Below are 26189 nucleotides of genomic sequence, written 5' to 3'. Positions count from 1 at the left end.
TAGCCTGTCCATTTAAGCACTTTTAGCACCGAAATCTTATTTAAATAAGCCTATTTATTGGAGAGTAATCAGAGGAAATAGCATCTCCATCTATCCCTTATTTCCCCACCTTAGTCCTGGTAGGTCCTACAGGTACTCACCAGGGAACATTGAAAAATAGAATCAGATCTCATTTTTATGTCAGTTTTAGTATCCAGCCTGTGAAAGAGATTCAAGATTTCTACATTGCTTTCTCCTGGTTCTTTCGTCAAAAATGGAAGGGAGGGGACAGCTTCTCATTGGTCAGCACACCTCCCCCACCCCAGGTTGTTACATCATAACCAGGGCCTGGCTTCCTTCCCATGGATTCCCTCACTACTGAGGTTGCCACATCAAAAGTGAAGGCTTATTTCTTATTTTTTAAATTGCTTCTCACTAAAGGAAAGGGAATATTAGCAAGAATAGAACCTTCCACATACTCACATTCATACATATTCTTCAAGAAAATATAATCAAGTAGAATTTTAAAGTAACTGTCAGAGTGGGGAACAACTGTGTGTAGGAGCAAACCCCAGAAGCCATAATAAAAAATATCCTCAGATCTGACTACGGGAAAATTAAAATTTTCGACATGGCAAAAACATAGTGAAAAAACAAGTGTAAACTGAGAAAAAATATTTATAACTGACAAAGTGCTATCATTCTTAATATAGAAGAGGTCCTATAAATAAGAAAAAGTCACAGAAACGGAAATACAAATGGATTTTAAACTTGAAAAAATACTTAACCTTACTCATACTAATAGAAATCAAATTATAACCATAGTGATGTACCATTTCTTAAAATCCTAGGTATGTAAAAATTTTTTAAACATTTGATAAAATGTTTGCATTGGTGAAGGTGGCAAGAGCATAAATAGGTACAATACCTAATAAGGGCAGTAATTTTAAAATTTACATACCCTAGGAATTTATCTTCTGTACATGCTTGCACATTTGTGAAATGAACTTATGTATAAGGATATTCAGTGCAGCATTGTTTGTAATAGCAAAAGATTAGAAAGATCCTAAATGCTCTCCAACATAGAACCAGTTATAGTTTATCCCTGTCTTTGCAGCTAGCAAAAAACACATAAGACCTTCTTATGTTCTGATACAGAGTGATCTCCAAGATAGATTTTTAAGTGGGAAAAAAAAGTTATAGGACAACACATATAAAAATATGCTACTATTTATGTTTAAAAAATGTACATGTAATTATATATATATATCCTTGCATTTTTATAGAGTATCTCTGGAAATAATATACACGAGAGTGATAATAGTGGTCGCTTTGGGAAAGAGCCACATGAAAGGAGATAGATCATATACTTCTTGTACCTACCAATTTTTTCCCATTAACACTCTTATTTTACATTTATCTTTATAATGGTCAGATATGGAGTATCTTGATATAGATTGTTATTGAGGATATCATCGATTAGGTTGTGAGGAATTATATAACAAATTCATCTTCAAATTCCAAACTAAGAAAGCGTTTCTCTCCCTCAGAATAATTTCCTCTTATTACACAGTGACATATATTTCTTACTGTTTTAACTGCTGAGAAGCTGAAAGCTACATCTATGTCCAATACAGTAGTTCCCTGTACTCTAGGTTTGTTTTTTGCATAATTACTGCTTTTCTTTACTCCTTTATTATACTTTTTATTCTTGTATTAAGTCCCACCTTCAAAAATCCAAAATTAATAAAATTTTCATTTATTCATTATACTTTAAATAGAGAACAGTACAGTTACAGCTTATCAGAACTGCTGTTGTGTGTGCTATATTAGCATTGTGTAAACTTAACTTTTTTTGAAAAACAGATCATTGCTTCTTGCTGACCTTGACAAAGAAGAAAAGGAAAAAGACTGGTATTATGCTCAACTTCAGAATCTCACTAAAAGAATAGATAGTCTTCCTTTAACTGAAAATGTAAGTAACTTGACAAAGTGACTCATTTGTAATATCTAAAAGTATATATAAATTTATAACTGCATTTATAGTTATTTGTAAACAGTAATATGTTTTATCCAACTTTAAACCTAAATATATAATAATGAATTTTGTTTATAAAGATGATAAAACTTCATTACACTCAAGCATATTTATTTTAAGTCCCTTGTTAAGAAAACCTCTTAAGTTTGAATACTAAAGGACTCAGGGTTCTACTAGGAAACTGGTTTTTTATTCTGTGTGTTCAATTACCAGACGTACTCTGTAGAAATGTTTATTACCATCTGTCTGTTTTTTGAACTGTATTACAGGACTCATGCCAGATAATTTTTGCATTAAAAGTATCTTTGAGATAACTTGTGTCCTATTCAAACGACAGTATCTGGTGGTATGGATCTTAGGGCTTTTTGCAGGTATACTAAATTTGTTTTGCAAATATAACTATGTAAAAAAAAAATAATTTAACTCTGTCAGCCTCTTCCTCCCCACCCACCCTCTCCATGTCAACTGTTTTATTCATGGGATGGCACATGTAAGAACATTTCTGAAATACATTAATAACAATAACTTTAAACAAGACTATATTTTAACTGTTATCCATAAATTTTAAAATAATTTTTAAAAAGGGAAAAAATAGGCTAATTAAAATATATCTTCCGCTCTTAGCTTAAATTTTTCATTTTCTTTTCTTTGGTCCCGCCTCACGGCTCGTGGGATCTTAGTTCCCTGACCAGGGATCGAACCCAGGCCCTCAACAATGAAAGCGCAGAGTCCTAGCCTCTGGACCACCAGGGAATTCCACACATGCAGCTTTTTATTGGGCATATAGAGCATGAAAAATCTACAGCACTTCCTTAACTCGTCATGGCCCATTATAACTCTGTTACCTATCATTTTGTCTAGTTATATTTTTAGCCTTTATCACCTCTTGGAGCATGTCTTTGCAAGTTTATTTACCTTGTCCTTTTCATCCTTTTTTATGCCTAGCAGTTACCACAGTACCTGGAATTTTAGTTAAAGGGCAAATAAAATTTTGAATGAATTAACACCCACTCTGTGAAGTACTTTTTTTGGTTTGTTTCAACTTGGGTTCACATTTGGATTTTTACCAAAAAGTTTGTGTTGTCTCACAATTAATGATTATATTATATAAAAGCTTTTTCTTATTCCATTTTCTTCTTTTTACAAATAGGAAAATTCTCTCTGTTTAGTCTACATGTATACAACAGCCCGTACCTAAAATTGAGGTATAAACTTAAGGATGATGGACCTGATTCTTGATTATTCTATGTTGTCCACATTACTATTCTAGTTTTTAGTAATTCAAAGTACTACCTCTTCAGAGCAGAAGGATTATAAGGTGACTGAAGATAGGCTTACCCTAACTGGACCGATTATATATTTAATTTAATTTATTTATTTATAAAATTTATTTATTTATGGCTGCATTGAGTCTTCGTTGCTGCGCGCAGGCTTTCTCTAGTTCTGGCGAGCAGGGGCTACTCTTTGGTGCACAGGCTTCTCATTCTGGTGGCTTCTCTTGTTGCAGAGCACAGGATCTAGGTGCGCAGACTTCAGTAGTTGTGGCACACAGGCTCAATAGTTGTGGCACACAGGCTTAGTTGCTCCGCAGCATGTGGGATCTTCCTGGACCAGGGTTCAAACCCATGTCCCCTGCATTGGCAGGCAGATTCTTAACCACTGTGCCACCAGGGACGTCCCCAATTATATATTTTAAATGAAAGTGTACAATTTAATTAAAGCTGTTTGTGACTATGGGGCAATAAAAGTGTTTCAACTCTGCATTTCACATCAGAGACCCAGTCTGAGCGTAGCACTGATAATCAAGTTTTAGGACTCCTTGGAGTAAAAAATAATTCTCTCATGCACAGTAACTTACATATTTGCTTATTCATTTTCTTTATTGGTACTTATATGCTGTTTTATTTTTACTGATAAACACACAAGATATTAACGTTTCCATTTTATTTGTGGTTTTAGTTTTCCTTACAGACAGATATGACCAGAAGGCAGTTGGAATATGAAGCAAGGCAAATCAGAGTTGCAATGGAAGAACAACTGGGTACTTGCCAGGATATGGAAAAACGAGCACAGGTAACTTATTTATTATTAAACTGTGAAACAGCACTTGCTAGAGATCTATTAAGAATCTAATGAATTACAGCTCTGTTACCATTGATTAAATTTTATTATTAGAGATATGTTAAAGTCTGTCTTTACTTTGACACTAGTTCAAAATAAGAATAATTTACCATGACCCTGATACCAAAACCAGACAAAGATGTCACAAAGATGCACAAAGGTCCTGCATCTATCACTGATGAACATAGTTGCAAAAATACTTAACAAAATACTAGCAAACAGAATCCAACAGCACATTAAAAGTATCATACACCATGATCAAGTGGGGTTTATCCCAGGAATGCAAGGATTCTCCAGTATATGCAAGTCAATCAATGTGATACACTGTATTAACAAATTGAAGGAGGAAAACCATATGATCATCTCAATAGATGCAGAGAAAGCTTTTGACAAAATTCAACACCCAATTATGATAAAAACCCTCCAGAAAGTAGGCATAGAGGGAACATACCTCAACATAATAAAGGCCATGTATGACAAACCCACAGCCAGCATCGTCATCAGTGGTGAAAAACTGAAACCATTTTCACTAAGATCAGGAACAAGGCAAGGTTGCCCACTCTCACCACTGTTATTCAACATAGTTTTGGAAGTTTTAGCCACAGCAGTCAGAGAAGAAAAAAAATAAAAGGAATCCAAATCAGAAAAGAAGAAGGAAAGCTGTCACTGTTTGCAGATGACATGATACTATACATAGAGAATCCAAAAGATGCTACCAGAAAACTACTAGAGCTAATCAATGAATTTGGTAAAGTAGCGGGATACAAACTTAATGCACAGAAATCTCTTGCATTCCTATACACTAATGATGAAAAATCTGACAGTGAAATTAAGAAAACACTCCCATTTACCACTGCAAGAAAAAGAATAAAATACCTAGGAATAAACCTACCTAAGGAGACAAAAGGCCTGTATGCAGAAAATTTTAAGACATTGATGAAAGAAATTAAAGATGATACAAACAGATGGAGAGATATACCATGTTCTTGGACTGGAATTATAAACATTGTGAAAATGACTATACTACCCAAAGCAATCTATAGATTCAATGCAATCCCTATCAAACTACCACTGGCATTTTTCACAGAACTAGAACAAAAAACTTCACAATGTGTATGGAAACACAAAAGATCCCAAATAGCCAAAGCAATCTTGAGAAAGAAAAACGGAGCTGGAGGAATCAGGCTCCCAGACTTCAGACTATACCACAAAGCTACAGTAATTAAGACAATATGGTACTGGTACAAAAACAGAAATATAGATCAATGGAACAGGATAGAAAGCCCAGAGTTAACCATGCACATATGGTCACCTTATCTTTTTTTTTTTTTTTTTTTAACGGTACACCGGCCTCTCACTGTTGTGGTCTCTCCCGTTGCGGAGCACAGGCTCTGGACGCACAGGCCCAGCAGCCGTGGCTCACGTGCCCAGCCGCTCCACGGCATGTGGGATCTTCCCGGACCTGGGCATGAACCCATGTCCCCTGCGTCGGCAGGCGGACTCTCAACCACTGCGCCACCAGGGAAGCCCCACCTTATCTTTGATAAAGGAGGCAAGAATATACAGTGGATAATAGACTGCCTCTTCAATAAGTGGTTCTGGGAAAACTGGACAGCTACATGTAAAAGAATGAAATTAGAACACTCCCTAACACCATACACAAAAATAAACTCAAAATGGATTAAAGACCTAAAAGTAAAGCCAGACACTATCAAACTCTTAGAGGAAAACATAAGGAGAATACTGTATGACATAAATCACAGCAAGATCCTTTTTGACCCACCCACCTCCTAGAGAAATGGAAATAAAAACAAAAATAAACAAATGGGACCTAATGAAACTTAAAAGCTTTTGCACAGTAAATGAAACCATAAACAAGACGAAAAGACAACCCTGGAGTGGGAGAATATACTTGCAAATGAAGCAACTGACAAAGGATTAATCTCCAAAACATACAAGCAGCTCATGCAGCTCAATATCAAAAAACAACCCAATCCAAAAATGGGCAGAAGACCTGAATAGACATTTCTCCAAAGAAGATATACAGATTGCCAACAAACACATGAAAGAATGCTCAACATCATTAGACAAATGCAAATCAAAACTACAATGCGATATCATCTCACACCGGTCAGAATGGTCATCATCAAAAAATCTACAAACCATAAATGCTGGAGAGGGTGTGGGGAAAAGGGAACCCTCTTGCACTGTTGGTGGGAATGTAAATTCATACAGCCACTATGGAGAACAATATGGAGGTTCCTTAAAAAACTAAAAATAGAACTCTCATATGACCCAGCAATCCCACTACTGGGCATATACCCTGATAAAACCATAATTCAAAAAGAGTCATGTACCACAGTGTTCACTGCAGCTATATTTACAGTAGCCAGGATGTGGAAGCATTCTAAGTGTCCATTGACACGTGAATGGGTAAAGATGTGGCACATATATACAATGGAATATTACTCAGCCATAAAAAGAAACGAAATTGAGTTATTTGTAGTGAAGTGGATGGACCTAGAGTCTGTCATACAGAGTGAAGTAAGTCAGAAAGAGAAAAACAAATACCGTATGCTAACACACATATATGGAATTAAAAAAAAAAGTTCTGAAGAACCTAGGGGCAAGATGGTAATAAAGACACAGACCTACTGGAGAATGGACTTGAGGATATGGGGAGGGGGTAGGGTAATCTGGGACAAAGAGCGTGGTATGGACATATATACACTACCAAATGTAAAATAGCTCATGGGAAGCAGCCGCATAGCGCAAGGAGATCAGCTTGGTGCTTTGTGACCACCTAGAGAGGTAGGATAGGGAGGGTGGGAGGGAGATGCAAGAGGGAGGAGATATGGGGATATGTGTATATGTATAGCTCATTCGCTTTGTTATAAAGCAGAAACTAACACACCATTGTAAAGCAATTATACTCCAATAAAAAGTTAAAAAAAAATTTACCATGGCTGCTGGGTAACATAACCAGTGTTCACATAATTCTGCCTTCATATTTCGTTTCCCTGATACTGTTCTGCTATGCCTTGGAATTATGAGGGAAGAAGAATTAGATGCTCATCTTCTGGTAGCTGATAGCTAGCTTCTGTTAGCTATTTGTTAGTAATTGTCCACAGTACATCTTTCCCTCCTTCCTGACTCTGTTTAAATGACTGAACATGTAAGACTAAAATGGCCAGCTAATGAACATAGGGAAGTGGATCCCAGGAAGACCTGAAGAAGCCATGAGAAAAAAATGTGGGATCTCATTTGCAAGGAGAAAGGATGGATAAAAATTCCAAATAAAATAAGAATAGAGTAAAAGTTTTTTAAGGAATAATTATGTATCAGAAACCAGAAGCCAACTTTATATTAACTTGAATAGAGAAATAATAAGATTATTATCATTGCACTCATTAATATGGTTGGGTGCTTGCTGTCACCACTATTATTTAACTGTGTTTGGAGGTCCACTAATTCAGTTAGAAAGAAAATAAGTTGTTTAAATACTACACTATTTTCCAACTAGAAGGGAAGAGACCAAATAATTGTCATTTGTAAATTATATGGTTGTTTGCCTAGAAAAGCTGTAGAGAAGAGTCAAAACATATTTCAGGTAATGAGAGAATTGAGTAAGGTGGCTGGAGTTAAGGTACATTACAAAAATTAGTAGGTTTTCTCTAGTAGCAATAGCTACCATTTGGAAATGGAAGATGGGGTAGGAGGACCTGTTTACAATAACAGGACACTTTAAAATACCTGGAACATACCCACATGAAGAAAAATATAAAATTGCTAAAGGATGCAAAATGTGGCCTTAAAAATAGAGGAGCCTGTGCTGCTGCCTGTATTGTATCTGGGGTATCTGGTTGAAGTGCCCCCTACATACCTGACCCCAGGGAATCACGGAAGAGGGGCGGACCCAGTTGGTAAGGGTCATGCAGGGTATGGAGGGGTGGAGCGGTATGATCAGGCCACCCAAGATGGCTGTTGTCTTGCTCTCTGTACATCCCCTGCTCAACCAGTGCCTGCTTCACCTACACCCCATTCACATGACTGACCTTCCTGCAGGCTTGCCCCAGGCCCCAGCTGGTGATTGCTCTCATCAATGGGGCAGTGAGGGACTTCCCCCTCTGCTAGTTTCTGCTGACTTCCCTGGTAACTAATGAGCCCGCCTGAGGTAATTCTCCCTATAACTAGCAAATCTCCCCTTCCACCGGGAGGGAAACCCGCTGCCATGTCCTGCCCGCTGTCCGCCGCACATGGTGGGGTGTCACTCCAGGACCTTGCTTCAGGTGTGTAAGATCCCCCAATCCATTAAACCATTGATGTCTCTGTTGCTGAAAAAAATAAATAAGGAAGCCTAGGTGAGAAGACTTTAATGTCTTTCTTTAAAAAGTTGATATATAATACAATTCCAGTCATAACCTTAAATTTTTTTTGGAGCCCGGAAAAATGATTCTAAAGTTTGCAAAGTAAAAATTTGCAAAAATATTTAAGAAAATTATGAGTGAGGATTTACCTTACCATTTGTTAAAACTTACTGTAAAGGTGTTGTAGTGATCATAGTATGATAGCACAGGTATAGATGTAGGCAAATAGAACAGAATAGAGACTAGAAAAAGATATAAGAAAATATGGAATCTTTTAATGATAAAAGTTATAAATTTGGGGGGAAATGGTAAATAACTCAATAAACGCATAGGTATAACTAGGAACCTGTTTGGTAGAAGAGAAATTGAATTAGATCCCTAACTCACATCTTGTACATGAACAGTTATAGGTGGATTAAATATCTAAATGTAAAAAATAAACATAAATTAATAGAAAATATAGAACAAGAGAGATCTTAATTAAGAATGGAAACATAAGCAATAAAGGCGGGGTGGGAAACAGGATTTATTTCGTAAAAATTTAAAACATTCATCCTGCAGAAAATAAACTAAGGGAAAATATTTGTACACGTAAGGGGAGAAGGTTAATATCCCTGTACTATAAGAATTCCTACAAACAATAAGAAAAAGACAACGCTTTTTTTTTTTTTTTTTTTTTTTTTTTGGTGGTATGCGGGCCTCTCACTGTTGTGCCCTCTCCCGCTGCGGAGCACAGGCTCCGGACGCACAGGCTCAGCGACCACGGCTCACGGGCCCAGCCGCTCCGCGGCATGTGGGATCCTCCCGGACCGGGGCACGAACCCATGTCCCCTCCATCGGCAGGCGGGCGGACTCTCAACCACTGTGCCAACAGGGAAGCCCGAGAACTCTTTTTTTATATGGGCAGAGGATGTAATCATTCAATTTATTGAAAAGGAAATGTAAATGACCAGTAAAACAAACGAATGACTGGGGGACAATTTAGGGAAAGTTGAAACAAAATCCACTCTTGCCCATGCATGTGTTAGTCTCTAGCTATCTCTGTTAACAGTTTGGTTATTTATTTATTTTCTCCATTATTTGTTCAACACATATTTGCACCTAGTATGGTGGTGCCTGCTCTCCTCTATGCCTAATTTTTCACTGTTAAAACAACTCTGATAAACATACTTATTCATATCCTGTAAACACGTGCAACAGTTTCTCTAGGTCAAGAGTCAGTCTATTTCTTAAAGAGCTGTATGGTAAATATTTTAGACTTTGTGCCCATATGGTCTCTGTCGTAACTACTCAGCTCTGCCTTTGTAGCAAGAAGGTAACCATAGATGACAATATATAAGCAGATGGGCATGGCTGTGTTTCAGTAAAACTTAATCCATAAATACAGATGGCTACCAAGCCCTAATTTGCTGATTAATTAATTAAATGTCTTATTCTTATGTATTTGAGAGATATTTTTATATCCTCTAGATACCAATCTGTTATACATAATGTATATCACAACCCCTCCCTGCCAAATATGTTACCTACTTTAGCTTCATGATAACAAAATTAATTTTTGTTATAAAGCTAAATTAATTGTATTGCCATATTTGTGCTTTCTTTGACCTATTTATACATCTTTTCCTATCCTTAAAGATACTCTTGTATTTTTTTCTAATAGTTTTAATGTTTTATTTTTACAATTAGGTCTTTAATTCATCTCACATTTGCTATTATATATGTTTTGGAGGTAGGAATCTAATTATATATACACACACACATATGATTTTTATATCAATGTATATATAATTATTTAATATATACAATATAATTTTGATTATTTAATAAATATATATTATTATATAATATATAATTATGTATACACACATACATATACATAACACAGATATACACAGATTGATGCATATTTATGTTGTTAACTAAATTTCCCATTATCACTTGCTGGATGTGCCACTGTTTTCCCATGGATTGGTAATGCTGTCTCTGGCATCTGAAAAGTTTGTATTTGCTGGATATTTGTAGACTCGATTCTATTAGTCTGTTTTAGCTTCTCTGTCCCTGCGCTGATAACCACATTTGTCTTATTTGCTATAGCTTTATTAATCTTGGTACCTAGTAGGGTGAGTCCTTCTTATTTTTGTTTGTAAAAATGTGTTTATATTCTGTTTTGTTACTCATCAAATTCAAGGAAAAGCCTTACGGGCTTTTGATTAGAATTACATTGAATTTATAATTAATTTGAGGAGAATTTATATCTTTACAATATAAAGATTGGTTCTTGGTTGAAAGGGTGACTCTGGAGCCAGTCCTCTGGGGTTCTAATTCCCTACCTGTCACTTACCAGCACTGTGATCTTGGGTAAACTCTCTGTCTCAGTTTTCCCATTGGTAAAATACAAATAATGATTCCCTGTAAAATGTGAGGATTAAATGAGTTAATATATGTAAAACACTTGGAATCCAGCAAACAGAAAACACTCAGGAAATATTAGGTATTGTTATTAATTTTTTAATTACATTTATCTCCGTTCATTTAGGTCTTATTTTATGTCCTTCAAAAAAGTTTCATAATATTCTTCATAAAACTCTTACACATCTTTTTTTTTACATTTATTCCTAGATATCTTACAGTTTTTGTTGCATTGTGAATGGGATTTTCTTTAATTACATTACTAAATCTGATTTATGTGTCCAGCAGTCTTCCTGAACTCTTTTAGTAGATTGTCTCAGTAGTTTAATAAGATTTTCTTGGATTTTCCATTCAAACTGTTTTTTTGTTGGCAAGTAATGACAGTTTTGTCTTTTCCAGTCCTTCTTTTCTCTTTGTTTTAAATAAGAGCTCTAATACATCTTTGAATAAAAAGCAGTGATAATTTGTCTTCTTCATCTTCTCTTGGCTCTAAAAGGAATCCTTCTGAAATTTCACCATTAAGTATGTTGTTTACTCAAGGTTTTTGATACCATTTATCAAGTTAAGGAATTTACCTTCTATTCCTAATTTGTTGAGAGTTGTCCTGAATTCGTATTGAACTATATTATTATATTATTTTTTAAATCAGTTTTGCAAAAGTAATACCATCTCCATATGCCAGAACAAGTAAGCATTTTTTGTTAAACATAATTTCATAAATATTCAAGATTGTCATATAGAGAATGGAAAGAAATACTACTGGCTTCTTCCATTTTCGTGTTGAGTAACAGAAGCACAAAGGTTGTTGTGTCAGAAATCATCAAGGCGCAGACTTGACTTCAGGATTTAGTGACCTAATAGCAATACAGAAATGTAGTTCTGTGGAGAGGAGTATTAGATATGATTTCCTTTTTCATCCTCTGAATATTAAAAATTTTGACTTAGGACTTTATTGGTGAAGGGGAGCTAGTTACATAGAGGAGAACAATATTACATATCCACTAATTGTATGTAGTTTCATTGCTTATGTAATGCCAGGAAGTATTTACCATCTGATGTAGAGGTGATCACTCATCTTTACAGTCTCTTTAGAAAGCTACCAAAAGCACAGGTATTTCTTCTTCAGCATGTTTTCATGATGAAAATTGGATGTGGTAAAATTTCTTAATTAAAGAATACTATTTACCTTAGGTTCACTATTTTCAGAATTGTGATATAGGATCAGCACAGTTGTAGTGTTACAAAGGAAGGAGAGTAGGGAGGAAGGAAGGATTCTTTTTTGGTGAGTGCAACTTTTTTGAGCTTTTCTGTGTTTGTTTATCATAACATTGGAAAATAGCAACCGTAAGCATTTTTACTATGGCAATAAAATTGTAAGAACATTGTATTTAAACAAAATTAGATATGCTCAAAGGGTAAGTTTTGTATGTAAGTTTTATAGCTATATATACTTAAAGCTATTTGTTACAGTACTTTTATTATTTATCTATTGAGGTATACATGCTCAGAAATCTTTTATTGATGGGTGCATAATCATAAAAGTTTGGAAATGACTCCATCTAGTTTCTAACACTTTTTTCCCCATTGAAACAATTACTCTTTTTTTTTTTTCTTTTTGCGGTACGCGGGCCTCTCTCACTGTTGTGGCCTCTCCCGTTGCGGAGCACAGGCTCCGGACGCGCAGGCTCAGCGGCCATGGCTCACAGGCCTAGCTGCTCCGCGGCATGCGGGATCTTCCCGGACCGGGGCACGAACCCATGTCCCCTGCATCGGCAGGCAGACTCTCAACCACTGTGCCACCAGGGAAGCCCCCGGCAGTACTTGTTTTTAAAACATATACTTGAAAACACTCTTCCCACATTTTTTCAGTTCCACATTGTTTGATCTGTAGTTACTGCTTTGTGTTCACTTGAAGGTCTCAGGATATGGGCAGAGCAGTAGCTCTTACCATCATTATGATCTTAGTGTTGGGAATAAAAATAATGTTTAGCTGCAGTAGGTATTTGGGAAAGCTAAATCTGAAAGGTACCACTGACTTTTAATAAGAATAACTTTGGGTAAGATTATTCTTACTGTTTAAAGCCTGATGTTTATTAAAACAAATCAGCTGCTCTTTCCCTTTACAGGTATACCATGCTTTGTATAAATCCATTACACTGTACTGACACCTGAATTAATATAGAACATTACATTCAGATGTAATTTTCTCTTTGTTGAAGTAGTTTTTGAGACTAGCTTTTAAATACCAATTTCACACTATATGCATCATACCATTTGATATATGACTTGTATTTTTATAGTTTTCCTAAGTAGATCTAGAGGTCTGTTGTATAAAGTTAGATTTATTAAAAAAATTGAACTGATCCTAATATGTCATCAGTGTATGAATATATATACATATCTAATTCTTATATAAGAGTGGTTTGGTATAACCCCAAGCTGTTAAATGGTAACCATAGTACAGTTATTTAAACCAATGTTTTTAATAAAAATAGATCTAATTTGGTTACTTATTTTATTTTAGCGAAGAATAACCAGAATTCAACAAATAGAGAAGGACATACTTCGTATACGACAGCTTTTACAGTCCCAAGCAACAGAAGCAGAGGTTAGTAAATTGTCTCTTTTGTTTGCAGACATAAATATAGGTAGTTATTCTAAGAAGAGGAAATAGGTATAATTAACGTGGCATCATTGAAATAGGTGCTCTAAAGAATTGAGACACTTAATAAGTTTATAAGTTTTTTCACTAAATTAAATAGATTTCAAAAACCTTTACTACTTTGGTTTCTTCATAACTTTAAGGCAGTTAAAATTTATAGAGCCATAAACACAGATACCTTACTTCAGTTATCTGTTTTCATATAATCATATAACTAACTTAATTTGGCTACTAACAATTTGTAAATAAGCTATCTCTTTGTTTGTAATCCATAGTAAGAATTGATCATACACATATATCTATGCTTACTCTACAAACTCCATTAAAATGACAGTAAAAGGATAAAATGAAAAATCACAAATACCAGGGGAGGTGACATCAATAAAATTTGGGGAGCTGGAAAGCAGGTAAACAAATTACTCTTCTAGCTTATGGTAGAGAGTTGACCCCTGAGTCAGCAGTAGGAAGTCAGGAAGCAACCCATTTTACACTGTGGAGTCCTACAAGATTCCAGAATTGGTTACACCTGGATGTGCTACCTCTGGATGTGGGGATTAAGAAAGAGGTTAAAAGCAAGAGGATGACTGAAAGTTTAAGAAGCCGGTGGAGCCTCCAGAACCTCTCTTCAACTCTGCATGGCTAAGTGACTGCTACTTTCCAGTCTCAGCAAAAGCTGAGAGATTTATTCTGGAAAAGGTAAAACAAAGGGTTTTTGGATAAGGGTAATCCTAGTATAGTTGAAGTTGGGAGGGAGGTATCATACTAAAAACTGAAATAAGTGAAAATTTCCTTACTGAATGCTGAAACCCTCATTGGCATCCAGCTTTATAATACAGGCAAGTTTCTAGAAGCAACTTCTCTAAGAAATGTGACTAACCCAGGAAGAGAGACCTAAAGGTACTGACACTGGAGGATTCCTCAATAAAACATCCCAGCTAGACCACCCTACTGGATGGCTACAGCTGACAGACTCCATCCTTTAGGCATAGAGCTTCATAGGCAGTCCATTCCTAACTATGGCTAGACAGCTAAAGACCACCAGAGATTTTAAGAAAGTTTCTAATAAAAAAGATTTAATGGAAATAAAGACTATGCAAGAAGAAGAAAACTTAAGAAAAATAGAACTAACATTAATATTCTCAAGATAAAAGATAATTCATCCATAAAGTGAGAAAATGATGGTATACAAAAGGAACATTCAGAGAATTTAAAAAAGAGTTCTTGGGAATTAAAATTGTAATAGTAGAAATGAAAAACTCAACAGAAAGGTTAAAAGATAAATTTCTCAGAAAATAGCACAAAGGAATAATGCAATGGAAAATAGAAAAGATAAGAAAGTCAGAGAATTATTCTAGGAAGGTTCAATATCCAAATAAAAAGGGGGTTCCAGAAAGAGAATGGACAAACTAGAGGAAGGAAATCCTAAAAATAAATTAAAATTCCCCAGAACTGAAGGGCATAGTTTTCCAAATAAAATGGTCTCTCCAGTATCCAGTGCCACAGATGAAAATCCCACACTAGGTACATCATAATGAAATTTCATCTCACTGAGAATAAAGAGAAAATCTTAAAACCTTGTAGAGAAGGAGAAGAAAACAAATTTCACACAAAGAAACAGGAATACAAATGTCTTTAGGTATATGAACAGCACAGTAGAATCTGGGAAGTAGAGCAATTTCTTAAAACTTCTGTAAGATTATTTTCAGCTATGTTCCCAAACCAGTTCTCTGACACCACTAGTTGTCCTACAGTTCAAATCAGTTCTGACACTACCCAGACTTAGCGTAGACCCTACATTTAAGGGTAAAGTCATTCACAAGACTGCCCTCACTTCAGGTACCAGGCAAGTTTCAGGTGTCCCAAACCATCTGCACTCTGCCCAGCTTGTTATAAATTCTACCCAAGTGGGTGTACTGCAGTACAGTTCAGTTCTGACATTAACTACTTGGAGGGAGCCTAGACCTTACAGGTTAAGGGCAGAGCCCTTCACAAGACTACTCCCACTTCAGATGCCAAGCCTCCCATACTTCTGCAAATTTGGGGTGTCCTACAACAGCCTTAGGTTTGATAATTCACTTCAGTGACTCAGAAGTCAGTAAAAGTTCTACACTTATGATTACAGTTTTATTATAAAGGATGCAGATCAGGAACAGCCGAGTGAGACACATAAGGCAGGACCTAGAGAAGGTGAGGGTGGAGGATGCAGAGCTTCCGTGATCTCTCATGGAATCTGGACACATCACTCTCCCAGGACATCTTTGTGTTCACCAAGCAGGAAGCTGCATTGAGCTTCAGTGTCCAGAGTTTTTATTGGGGTTTCATTATGTAGGCATGCTTGATTAAACAAGTGGCTACATGATTGAACTCAGTTTCCAGCACCCTTCCCATCCCTGGAGGTCAGTCTTGACTAGTTCAACCATCTAGTCACATGGTTGGCCTTTCAGGTGACCAGCACCCATCCTGAAGCTATCTAGGGATCCCCCATGGGTCACCTCATCTGCATGGCAAGCTCAAGAAATTCCAAGGGTTTTTGAAGCTCTGTGCAAAGAACAAAGGGACAAAGACCATATATATATATATTTTTTATTATACCACACGAGCCTATAAATTTATCTCTGGTCAACTGCCTATTAAATTTGAGAGTAGAATGCATTTTCAGATAGTCAAAGTATCAAAAATATGTATTTCTCTATACTGTTTTCTGGAAGCTATTAGTGGATATAGTTAAAATGAGAAGGTAAAGCAAGAAAAATGAAGATTTGGGATCCATTTGGGATCCAAGACATAAAGAATACAATACAAGAGAAAGACATGAAAGACTCCCCAGAATGAAGATGAAGGGAGATTCTGAGACTAATGATAGAGAAAGTAACGAGTCCCTGTTGGTACAGTTGAGAAGATTCTGGGAGAGATGAGTCTAAGAAGATGAAATCAGTAGACTACTTAATGTTTTTGAATTTATTGAAAGGAAAAGAAATTTACACAGTAGGAGAGAAACTGTGAGGGTGTCATAAGTACACAGAACACCAAATAAACAAAACAAAAAAAAGATACTCCATGGACAACGAGAAGTTGTAAAGGAAAGAATCATAGTATACTACCTGTCACTCATGACTATAATTTAATAGTCAAAATAATGCAAATAGGGAACAACTTATCTAACTATAAAATGTAAATTGGACAAATAGAGGAACAGGATGAGTGTGGTGTGTTAAGGGTGGAATATTGATAAAAGAGAAATCAGTCCTCATCTTACATAATAGGAAATCAATAAATGAGGCATTAAACTAAGAAAAGCAGAACCTAGCAACACAAGCAGGTTATTTAGAGATAGAGAAGTGAGTTCAAAAAAAAAAAAAATCCTCTGAAGGAGATGAAACTGTTTGCCTTAAGGTAGCAGGAAATGGGACAGAGCAAGCAAGTGTGAAAGACCACTGTTCATTGTCACAAGGCTTTAGAACTAATGATTATTTCAACTGTGTGTAACTATGATAAAAATAAAACATAAAAGAGCCAAGGCCATCATTTAGAAGATATTTATACTTATCTTCCTCTATAATCTGGGTTGGCTTAATAATTATACCTTGATAGTGGTGATTAGTAAAGAACTTAAGAGGAGCTTAGAGAAAGCAGAAACGTTGGTAGCAGTATATCCTAGGAAAAGTCATGTTTAATATTCTATCAGTGAGTAACAAGAAGACCAAGCAGTGGAAGTATGGGGAAGGTACTATCTCAGTGGAACACAAATACTGTATATTTATACATGCTAGAAACTGAATGTTACTGAGGCTTGTGCGTATTTGTCAGCTCTGCAGCTGAAATTTGGTTTTGATCACCATATAGAAGGATGGGGGTGTAAAAGACCATCCCCTCACCTATCTGTTTATAGCCAGCGAATTTGGGCACTTCTCACCTTGTTTATAGGTAAATAATAAGAAAACCTACATGGGTCTTAAGTGAACTATTGCTGAATAAGTCTCGGAGAAGCATGTGGGAGGCTCAGAGAAAATAAATTTTCAGGAAATTATTTGCTTCTTTAGTCAACTGCAGGAAGACCTGTCTCTGTGCAACAGGAGCAAAAGAAAAGCTGAATAAAAATCCACATTGAACAATAAACAACAGAATTGTTGCTAGGAAAAATTGGCTCAGTATTTGGGGACAGATTTGAGACACATCAATGGAAAGTTTCTAACATGCAGCCAGATTCAGATTCACATTCCAGATCATGAAAAAAGAAGAGACTGCAAAGAGTGAAACATCAGCATAGTGCTGTTTTCTAAATATAATTCCTAAAAACACAATGAAGCATTTACTGATATTTTTAAATGTTTATGATATACAAAGTAGCATGTACACTTTGATCCCATTTTTTAAAAGATATACACAAACATAGTGTATCAGAAATAATATGAAAAGGCAGATAACCATTCTTAATACCTCCTAGTTTTTCTGGTTTGGCCAGTTGTTTTGTAACTTTTTTATACTAACGATGTCCAGTTTTTATAATGAGAGAAAACTTTTGTATACAAAACAAATTTGTCATGTCCTGTCATGGCCAGCACATATTTTCCACCTGTGGAAAATTTGATCAAATAATGAACAGTTCTGTTTTGAGCCAAAAACAGTGCAGGCCCATTTATACACAGGGAAGACAACTGTTTCTAATGTTAAAAGTACAGGTTTTGAAAGTGTAGAGTCCTTTTTAAGACTATATTTGTCCATGCTTGCCTTTTTAAATATCTTTGGATTCAGTACATCTAAATTTGAAATATGTCGAAACATGTATTTGCTAAATAGGCAGTTTAAGTACAGTGCAATAGTCATATTGCTAAAAGTAGTTTAACCTGGCTGTCCTAAGTCAATATAAACCAAATATTTGTGTGTCCTTTTTGCAATGTTGACTCTTAAGGACTTTAAAAAAAAACCCAAAAAACCAGTATCTCTTTGCTTCTTTTTCAGTGTCATTGGCATTACTCTATGTGGCATTCTGGTTATTATGACCCCTTTTGGCTTTCCAGTGTAGTTTATCTGTGTTTTGGTGGTGTTGTTTTTTTTTTTTAATATAGCAGGTTCTTATTAGTCATCAATTTATACACATCAGTATATACATGTCAATCCCAATCGCCCAATTCATCACACCCCCACCCCCCGCCGTGTCCATATGTTTGTTCTCTACCTCTCTGTCTCTATTTCTGCCCTGCAAACCGGTTCATCTGTACAATTTTTCTAGGTTCCACATATATGCGTTAATAATATATGATATTTGTTTTTTTCTTTCTGACTGACTTCACTCTGTATGACAGTCTCTAGATCCATCCACGTCTCTACAAATGACCCAATTTCGTTCCTTTTTATGGCTGAGTAATACTCCATTGTATATATGTACCACATCTTCCTTATCCATTCGTCTGTCGATGGGCATTTAGGTTGCTTCCATGACCTGTCTATTGTAAATAGTGCTGCAGTGAACATTGGGGTGCATGTGTCTTTCTGAATTATGATTTTCTCAGGGTAAATGCCCAGTAGTGGGATTGCTGGGTCATATGGTAATTCTCTTTTTAGTTTTTTAAGGAACCTTCATATTGTTCTCTATAGTGGCTGTATCAATTTACATTCCCACCAACAGTGCACGAGGGTTCCCTTTTCTCCACACCCTCTCCAGCACTTGTTGTTCATAGACTTTCTGATGATGCCCATTCTAACTGGTGTGAGGTGATACCTCATTGTAGTTTTTTTTTGTTTTGTTTTGTTTTTGCGGTACGCGGGCCTCTCACTGTTGTGGCCTCTCTTGCCACGGAGCACAGGCTCCAGACGCGCAGGCTCAGCAGCCATGATTCACGGGCCCAGCCACTCTGTGGCATGTGGGATCTTCCCGGACCAGGGCACGAACCCATGTCCCCTGCATAGGCAGGTGGACTCTCAACCACTGCACCACCAGGGAAGCCCTCATTGTAGTTTTGATTTGCATTTCTTTAATAATTAGTGATGTTGAGCAGCTTTTCATGTACTTCTTGGCCATCTGTATGTCTTCTTTGGAGAAATGTCTATTTAGGTCTTCTTTGGAGAAATGTCTATTTAGGTCTTCTGCCCATTTTTCGATTGGGTTTGTTTTTTTTTAATATTGAGCTGCATGAGCTGTTTATATATTTTGGAGATTAATCCTTTGTCCATTGATTTGTTTGCAAATATTTTCTCCCACTCTGAGCGTTGTCTTTTTGTCTTGTTTATGGTTTCCTTTGCTGTGCAAAAGGTTTTGAGTTTCATTAGGTCCCATTTGTTTATTTTTATTTCCATTACTCTAGGAAGTGGATCAAAAAAGATCTTGCTGTGATTTATGTCAAAGAGTGTTCTTCCTATGTTTTCCTCTAAGAGTTTTATAGGGTCCGGTCTTACATTTAGGTCTCTAATCCATTTTGAGTTTATTTTTGTGTATGGTGTTAGGGAGAGTTCTAATTTTATTCTTTTACATGTAGCTGTCCGGTTTTCCCAGCACCACTTATTGAAGAGACTGTCTTTTCTCCATTGTATATCCTTGCCTCCTTTGCCATAGATTAACGTACCATAGGTGCATGGGTTTGTCTCTGCATTTTCTATCTTGTTCCATTGATCTATATTTCTGTTTTTGTGCCAGTACCATATTGTCTTGATTACTGTAGCTTTGTAGTATAGTCTGAAGCCAGGGAGTCTGATTCCTCCAGCTCCATTTTTTTCCCTCAAGACTGCTTTGGCTATTCGGGGTCTTTTGTGTCTTCATAAAAATTTTAAGATTTTTTTGTTCTCATTTTGTAAAAAGTGCCATTGGTAATTTGATAGGGATTGCATTGAATCTGTAGATTGCTTTGGGTAGTATAGTCATTCTCACAATATTGATTCTTCTAATCCAAGAACATGGTATATCTCTGCATCTGTTTGTATCATCTTTAATTTCTTTCATCAGTGTCTTACAGTTTTCTGCATATAGGTGTTTTGTCTCCCTAGGTAGGTTTATTCCTAGGTATTTTCTTCTTTTTGTTTCAATGGTAAATGAGAGTGTTTCCTTCATTTCTCTTGCAGATTTTTCATCATTAGTGTATAGGAATGCAAGAGATTTCGGTGCATTAATTTTGTATCCTGCAGCTTTACCAAATTCATTGATTAGCTCTAGTAGTTTTCTGGTAGCATCTTTAAGATTCTTTATGTATAGTATCACGTCATCTGCAAACAGTGACAGCTTTAATTCTTCTTTTCCAATTTGTATTCCTTTTATTTTTCTTCTCTGATTGCTGTGGCTAGGACTTCTAAAACTATGTTGAATAATAGTGGTGAGAGTGGACATCCTTGTCTTGTTCCTGATCTTAGAGGAAATGCTTTCAGTTTTTCACCATTGAGAACGATGTTGGCTGTGGGTTTGTCTTATACGGCCTTCATTATGTTGAGGTAGGTTCCCTCTATGCCAACTGCCTGGAGAGTTTTTATCATAAATGGGTGTTGAATTTTGTCAGAAGCTTTTTCTGCATCTATTGAGATGATATGGTTTTTCTCCTTCAATTTGTTAACATGGTGTATCACATTGATTGGTTTGCATATATTGAAGAATCCTTGCATCCCTGGGATAAATCCCTTTGATCCACTTGATCATGGTGTATGATCTTTTTAATGTGTTGTTGGATTCTGTTTGCTAGTATTTTGTTGAGGATTTTTACATCTATATTCATCAGTGATATTAGTCTGTAATTTTCTTTTTTTGTAGTATCTTTGTCTGGTTTTGGTATCAGCGTGATGGTGGCCTCATAGGATGAGTTTGGGAGTGTTCCTTCCTCTGCAATCTTTTGGAAGAGTTTGAGAAGGATGGGTGTTAGCTATTCTCTAAATGTTTGATAGAATTCACCTGTGAAGCCATCTGGTATTAGACTTTTGTTTGTTGGAAGCTTTCTAGTCACAGTTTCAATTTTATTACTTGTGATTGGTCTGTTCATATTTTCCACTTCTTTCTGGTTCAGTCTTGGAAGGTTATACCTTTCTAAGAATTTGTCCATTTCTTCCAGGTTGTCCATTTTATTGGCATAGAGTTGTCTGCAGTAGTCTCTTAGGATGCTTTGTATTTCTGTGGTGTCTGTTGTAACTTCTCCTTTTTCATTTCAAATTTTATTGATTTGAGTCCTCTCCCTCTTTTTCTTGATGAGTCTGGCTAATGGCTTATCAATTTTGTTTATCTTCTCAAAGAACCAGCTTTTAGTTTTATTGATCTTTGCTATTGTTTTCTTTGTTTCTATTTCATTTATTTCTGCTCTGATCTTTATGGTTTCTTTCCTTCTACTAACTTTGGGTTTTGTTTGTTCTTCTTTCTCTAGTTCCTTTAGGCGTAAGGTTAGATTGTATATTTCAGATTTTTCTTGTTTCTTGAGGTAGGCTTGTATAGCTGTAAACTTCCCTCTTAGAACTGCTTTTGCTGCATCCCATAGGTTTTGGATCATCGTGTTTTCACTGTCATTTGTCTCTAGGTATTTTTTGATTTCCTCTTTAATTTCTTCAGTGATCTCTTGGTTATTTAGTAACGTATTGTTTAGCCTCCATGTGTTTGTTTTTTTACGTTTTTTTCCCTGTAATTGATTTCTGATCTCATAGTGTTGTGGTCAGAAAAGATGCTTGATATGATTTTAATTTTCTTAAATTTACTGAGGCTTAATTTGTGACCCAAGAATGCTCCGTGCGCACTTGGGAAGAAAGTGTAATCTGCTGTTTTTGGATGGAATGTCCTATAAATATCAATTAAATCTATCTGGTCTATTGTGTCAGTTAAAGCTATGTTTCCTTATTAATTTTCTGTTTGGATGATCTGTCCATCATTGTAGGTGAGGTGTTAAAAGTCCCCCACTATTATTGTGTTACTGTCGATTTCCTCTTTTATAGCTGTTAGCAGTTGCTTTATGTATTGAGGTGCTCCTATGTTGAGTGCATATATATTCATAATTGTTATATCTTCTTCTTCTTGGATTGATCCCTTGATCATTATGTAGTGTCCTTCCTTGTCTCTTGTAACATTCTTTATTTTAAAGTCTATTTTATCTGATATGAGTATAGCTACTCCAGCTTTCTTTTGATTTCCACTTGCATGGAATATCTTTTTCCAGCCCCTCACTTGCCATCAGTATGTGTCCTAGGTCTGAAGTGGGTCCCTTGTAGACAGCATATATATGGGTTTTGTGTTTGTATCCATTCAGCGAGCCTGTCTTTTGGTTGGAGCATTTAATCCATTCATGTTTAAGGTAATTATTGATATGTATGTTCCTATGACCATTTTCTTAATTGTTTTGGGTTTGTTTTTGTAGGTCCTTTTCTTCTCTTGTGTTTCCCACTTAGAGAAGTTCCTTTAGCATTTGTTGTAGAGCTGGTTTGGTGGTGCTGAATTCTTAGCTTTTGCTTGCCTGTAAAGCTTTTGATTTCTCCATCAAGTCTGAATGAGATCCTTGCTGGGTAGAGTAACCTTTGTTTTAGGTTCTTCTCTTTCATCACTTTAAGTATATCATGCCACTCCCTTCTGGCTTGTAGAGTTTCTGCTGAGAAATCAGCTGTTAACCTTATGGGAGTTCCCTTGTATGTTATTTGTTGTTGTTCCCTTGCTGCTTTCAATAATTTTTCTTTGTCTTTAATTTTTGCCAATTTGATTACTATGTGTCTCGGCATGTTTCTCCTTGGGTTTATCCTATATGGGACTCTCTGCACTTCCTGGACTTGGGTGGCTATTTCCTTTCCCATATTAGGGAAGTTTTCGACTATGATCTCTTTAAATATTTTTTCAGGTCCTTTCTCTCTCTCTTCTTCTGGGACCCCTACAATGCTAATGTTGTTATGTTTAATGTTGTCCCAGAGGTCTCTTAGGCTGTCTTCATTTCTTTTCATTCTTTTTTCTTTATTGTGTTCTGCAGCAGTGAATTCCACCATTCTGTCTTCCAGGTCACTTATCTGCTTTTCTGCCTCAGTTATTCTGCTATTGATTCCTTCTAGTGTATTTTTCATTTCAATTATTGTATTGTTCATCTCTGTTTGTTTGTTCTTTAATTCTTCTAAATCTTTGTTAAACATTTCTGGCATCTTCTCGACTTTTGCCTCCATTCTTTTTCCGAGGTCCTGGATCATCTTCACTATCATCATTCTGAATTCTTTTTCTGGAAGGTTGCCTATCTCCACTTCATTTAGTTGTTTTTCTGGGGTTTTATCTTGTTCCTTCATCTGGTACATAGCCCTCTGCCTTGTCATCTTGTCTATCTTTCTGTGGATGTGGTTTTTGTTCCACAGGCTGCAGAATTGTAGTTCTTCTTGCTTCTGCTGTCTGGCCTCTGGTGGTTGAGGCTATCTAAGAGGCTTGTGCAGCTGTGTTTTTTTTTCCTTGATCGAACTTAACTACACTCTATTTTTTAAATTGTTTCTAAAGAGACAGCTTTTGTTTTTATTGAGCAGCACTGTGTTTGTTTTTTTAAAATTTATTTATTTATTCATTTTTGGCTGCCTTGGGTCTTTGTTGCTGCATGCGGGCTTTCTCTAGCTGCGGCGAGCAGGAGCTACTCTTTGTTGTGGTGCATCAGCTTCTCATTGTAGTGGCTTCTCTTGTTGTGGAGCACGGGCTTCAGTAGTTGTGGCTCGCAAGCTGTAGAGTGCAGGCTCAGTAGTTGTGGCTTGTGGGCTTAGTTCCGTGGCATGTGGGATCTTCCCAGATCAGGACTCGAACCCCTGTCCCCTGTGTTGACAGGCAGATTCTTTACCACTGTGCCACCAGAGAAGCCCTGTAATTTCTTTTTTGATATTTTATGCTTTGAGTTTTTGCTTCTTTCTAGCTTATTTAGTTATAGTTAGTTTTTATTCCCACCATCTTTCTTTTTTTTTCTTTTTGCAGTACGTGGGCCTCTCACAGCTGTGGCCTCTCCTGTTGTGGAGCACAGGCTCCGGACGCACAGGCTCAGTGGCCATAGCTCATGGGCCCAGCCCCTCCGCAGCATGGGGGATCCTCCTGGACCGGGGCACGAACCCGTGTCCCCTGCATTGGCAGGCGGACTCTCAACCACTGCGCCACCAGGGAAGCCCCCCACATGTTTCTTATATTCTGATTATTGCTATTTGGCTGCATCAGCAGGCGTTTTTTTTTTCTATTTCTAAATCAATATTCACATTTTTTCTATTTGATTGACTCCTTTATGTGTATGAAATAGCCCTCCTTAATTCCATTTAATGCTCTTCACCTTGAATTTTATTTTGTTTGCTATTAGTATTACTGTACTGGCCTTCTTTCTGTCATCATTTGCTTGGTGTAACATATTCCCTGTCTGTATATTTCCAAATTTTACCAACTTTCTGGCCTCTGAAAATTCCTTTAAAAAATTGTCATTTGTTAATAACAATTCTCATTTTCCAGCACAATTATAAGGTTATTGCAGGTTGGGGGCTTGTTTGTGTTTTTTGTATTCAAATTTTTATTTAGATCATTGGATTTGGGGCTGACTGTCTACCACTGTGACCTAATCTAATTCTTGTTTCTTTTTGTTATAATAATGGTCATATCATTCATAGTCTGAAATGTTTACATTTATTCAGTGAATGAAAACTAAAAGAAGGTGCTATGTCTTATTTGAGAAAGAAAACTCTAATTTTGCTGTTTCATGTTTCTTTATTCCATTATTATCATTTTTCTAATATAGATCAGAGAGAGAAGCTTGAAAATAGAGAAAACTGGGAAACAGATACTCATAAATTAGGTCACATACAGTGTAGACAAGAAAAGAAAAAATGTTTGCTAAATAATTTCTCTACCGTGAAGCATCTTATTTTATTTTATTTTATTTTCGGTATGGGGGCCTCTCACTGTTGTGGCTTCTCCCATTGCGGAGCACAGGCTCCAGACGCGCAGGCTCAGTGGCCATGGCTCACGGGCCTAGCCGCTCTGCGGCATGTGGGATCCTCCCGGACCGGGGCACGAACCCACGTCCCCTGCATCAGCAGGTGGACTCTCTACCACTGCGCCACCAGGGAAGCCCCTGAAGCATCTTATAACACTGTCTTTGCCCTGCCTGCTGACAACTCTGGTTTAGGGTCTAGATGTGGAACATAATTCAGATGATGTAATTATTACACATGATTCAAATCTCAAAAGTTCCAAAAGGATATGTGAGGCAACCAGTGCTGCCACTTTCTTATGTATCATTTCAGACAGGTTGTTTACTGGCAAACTCATACATTTGGGGGTGGGGGGTGCTCAGAAGGGTGCAAACTGTGAGGTAAATTATGGCATGGTTTAACAATCTCTAGAAAATAGCCAGTGAGAAATATTTATTAAAATCCCATGCAGAGTACTCTTACAACCCATTAATAAGGAGACAACCGCACTTACAAATGAGCAAAAGATTTGAATACACGTTTCACCAGAAAAATATATAGGAATGGCTAATAAACACATGAAAATATGCTCAACATCATTAGTCACTAGGGAAATGCAAGTTAAAACCACAATGAGATACCACTTCACACTCATTAGGGTGGCTGTAATCATAAAGAAAACAGTAAGCATTGGCAGAGTTATGGATAAATAGAAGCCGTCATACATTGCTGCTGAGAATCTAAAATGGTTTGGCCACTTGAAAAG

At 36.6% G+C, this 26189-nt stretch overlaps 1 protein-coding gene across 14 annotated transcripts in view; it reads left to right on the top strand.

The window, feature by feature from the left end:
- APC (APC regulator of Wnt signaling pathway) overlaps positions 1-26189 on the top strand; it is a 145782-nt gene that overhangs the window by 75343 nt on the left and 44250 nt on the right. For 10 of the 14 annotated variants that reach the window (XM_089908419.1, XM_089908413.1, XM_089908422.1 and 7 more), the window contains 3 exons: positions 1846-1954; positions 3977-4090; positions 13442-13525. In XM_089908419.1, coding sequence (XP_089764545.1) covers positions 1846-1954; positions 3977-4090; positions 13442-13525 — 307 coding nt within the window. The remainder of the gene's footprint in view (positions 1-1845; positions 1955-3976; positions 4091-13441; positions 13526-26189) is intronic. The other 4 variants (XM_089908421.1, XM_089908418.1, XM_089908416.1 and 1 more) reach the window with 1 other exon arrangement.

This window comes from Delphinapterus leucas, chromosome 3 (genome assembly GCF_059928025.1).
Source record: "Delphinapterus leucas isolate spDelLeu-1000000601 "Yukka" chromosome 3, BTC_Dleu_Yukka2, whole genome shotgun sequence".
NCBI lineage: Eukaryota > Metazoa > Chordata > Mammalia > Artiodactyla > Monodontidae > Delphinapterus > Delphinapterus leucas.
Note: the sequence above shows the minus strand (reverse complement) of the source record. Positions and strands in the feature narration are given on the sequence as shown.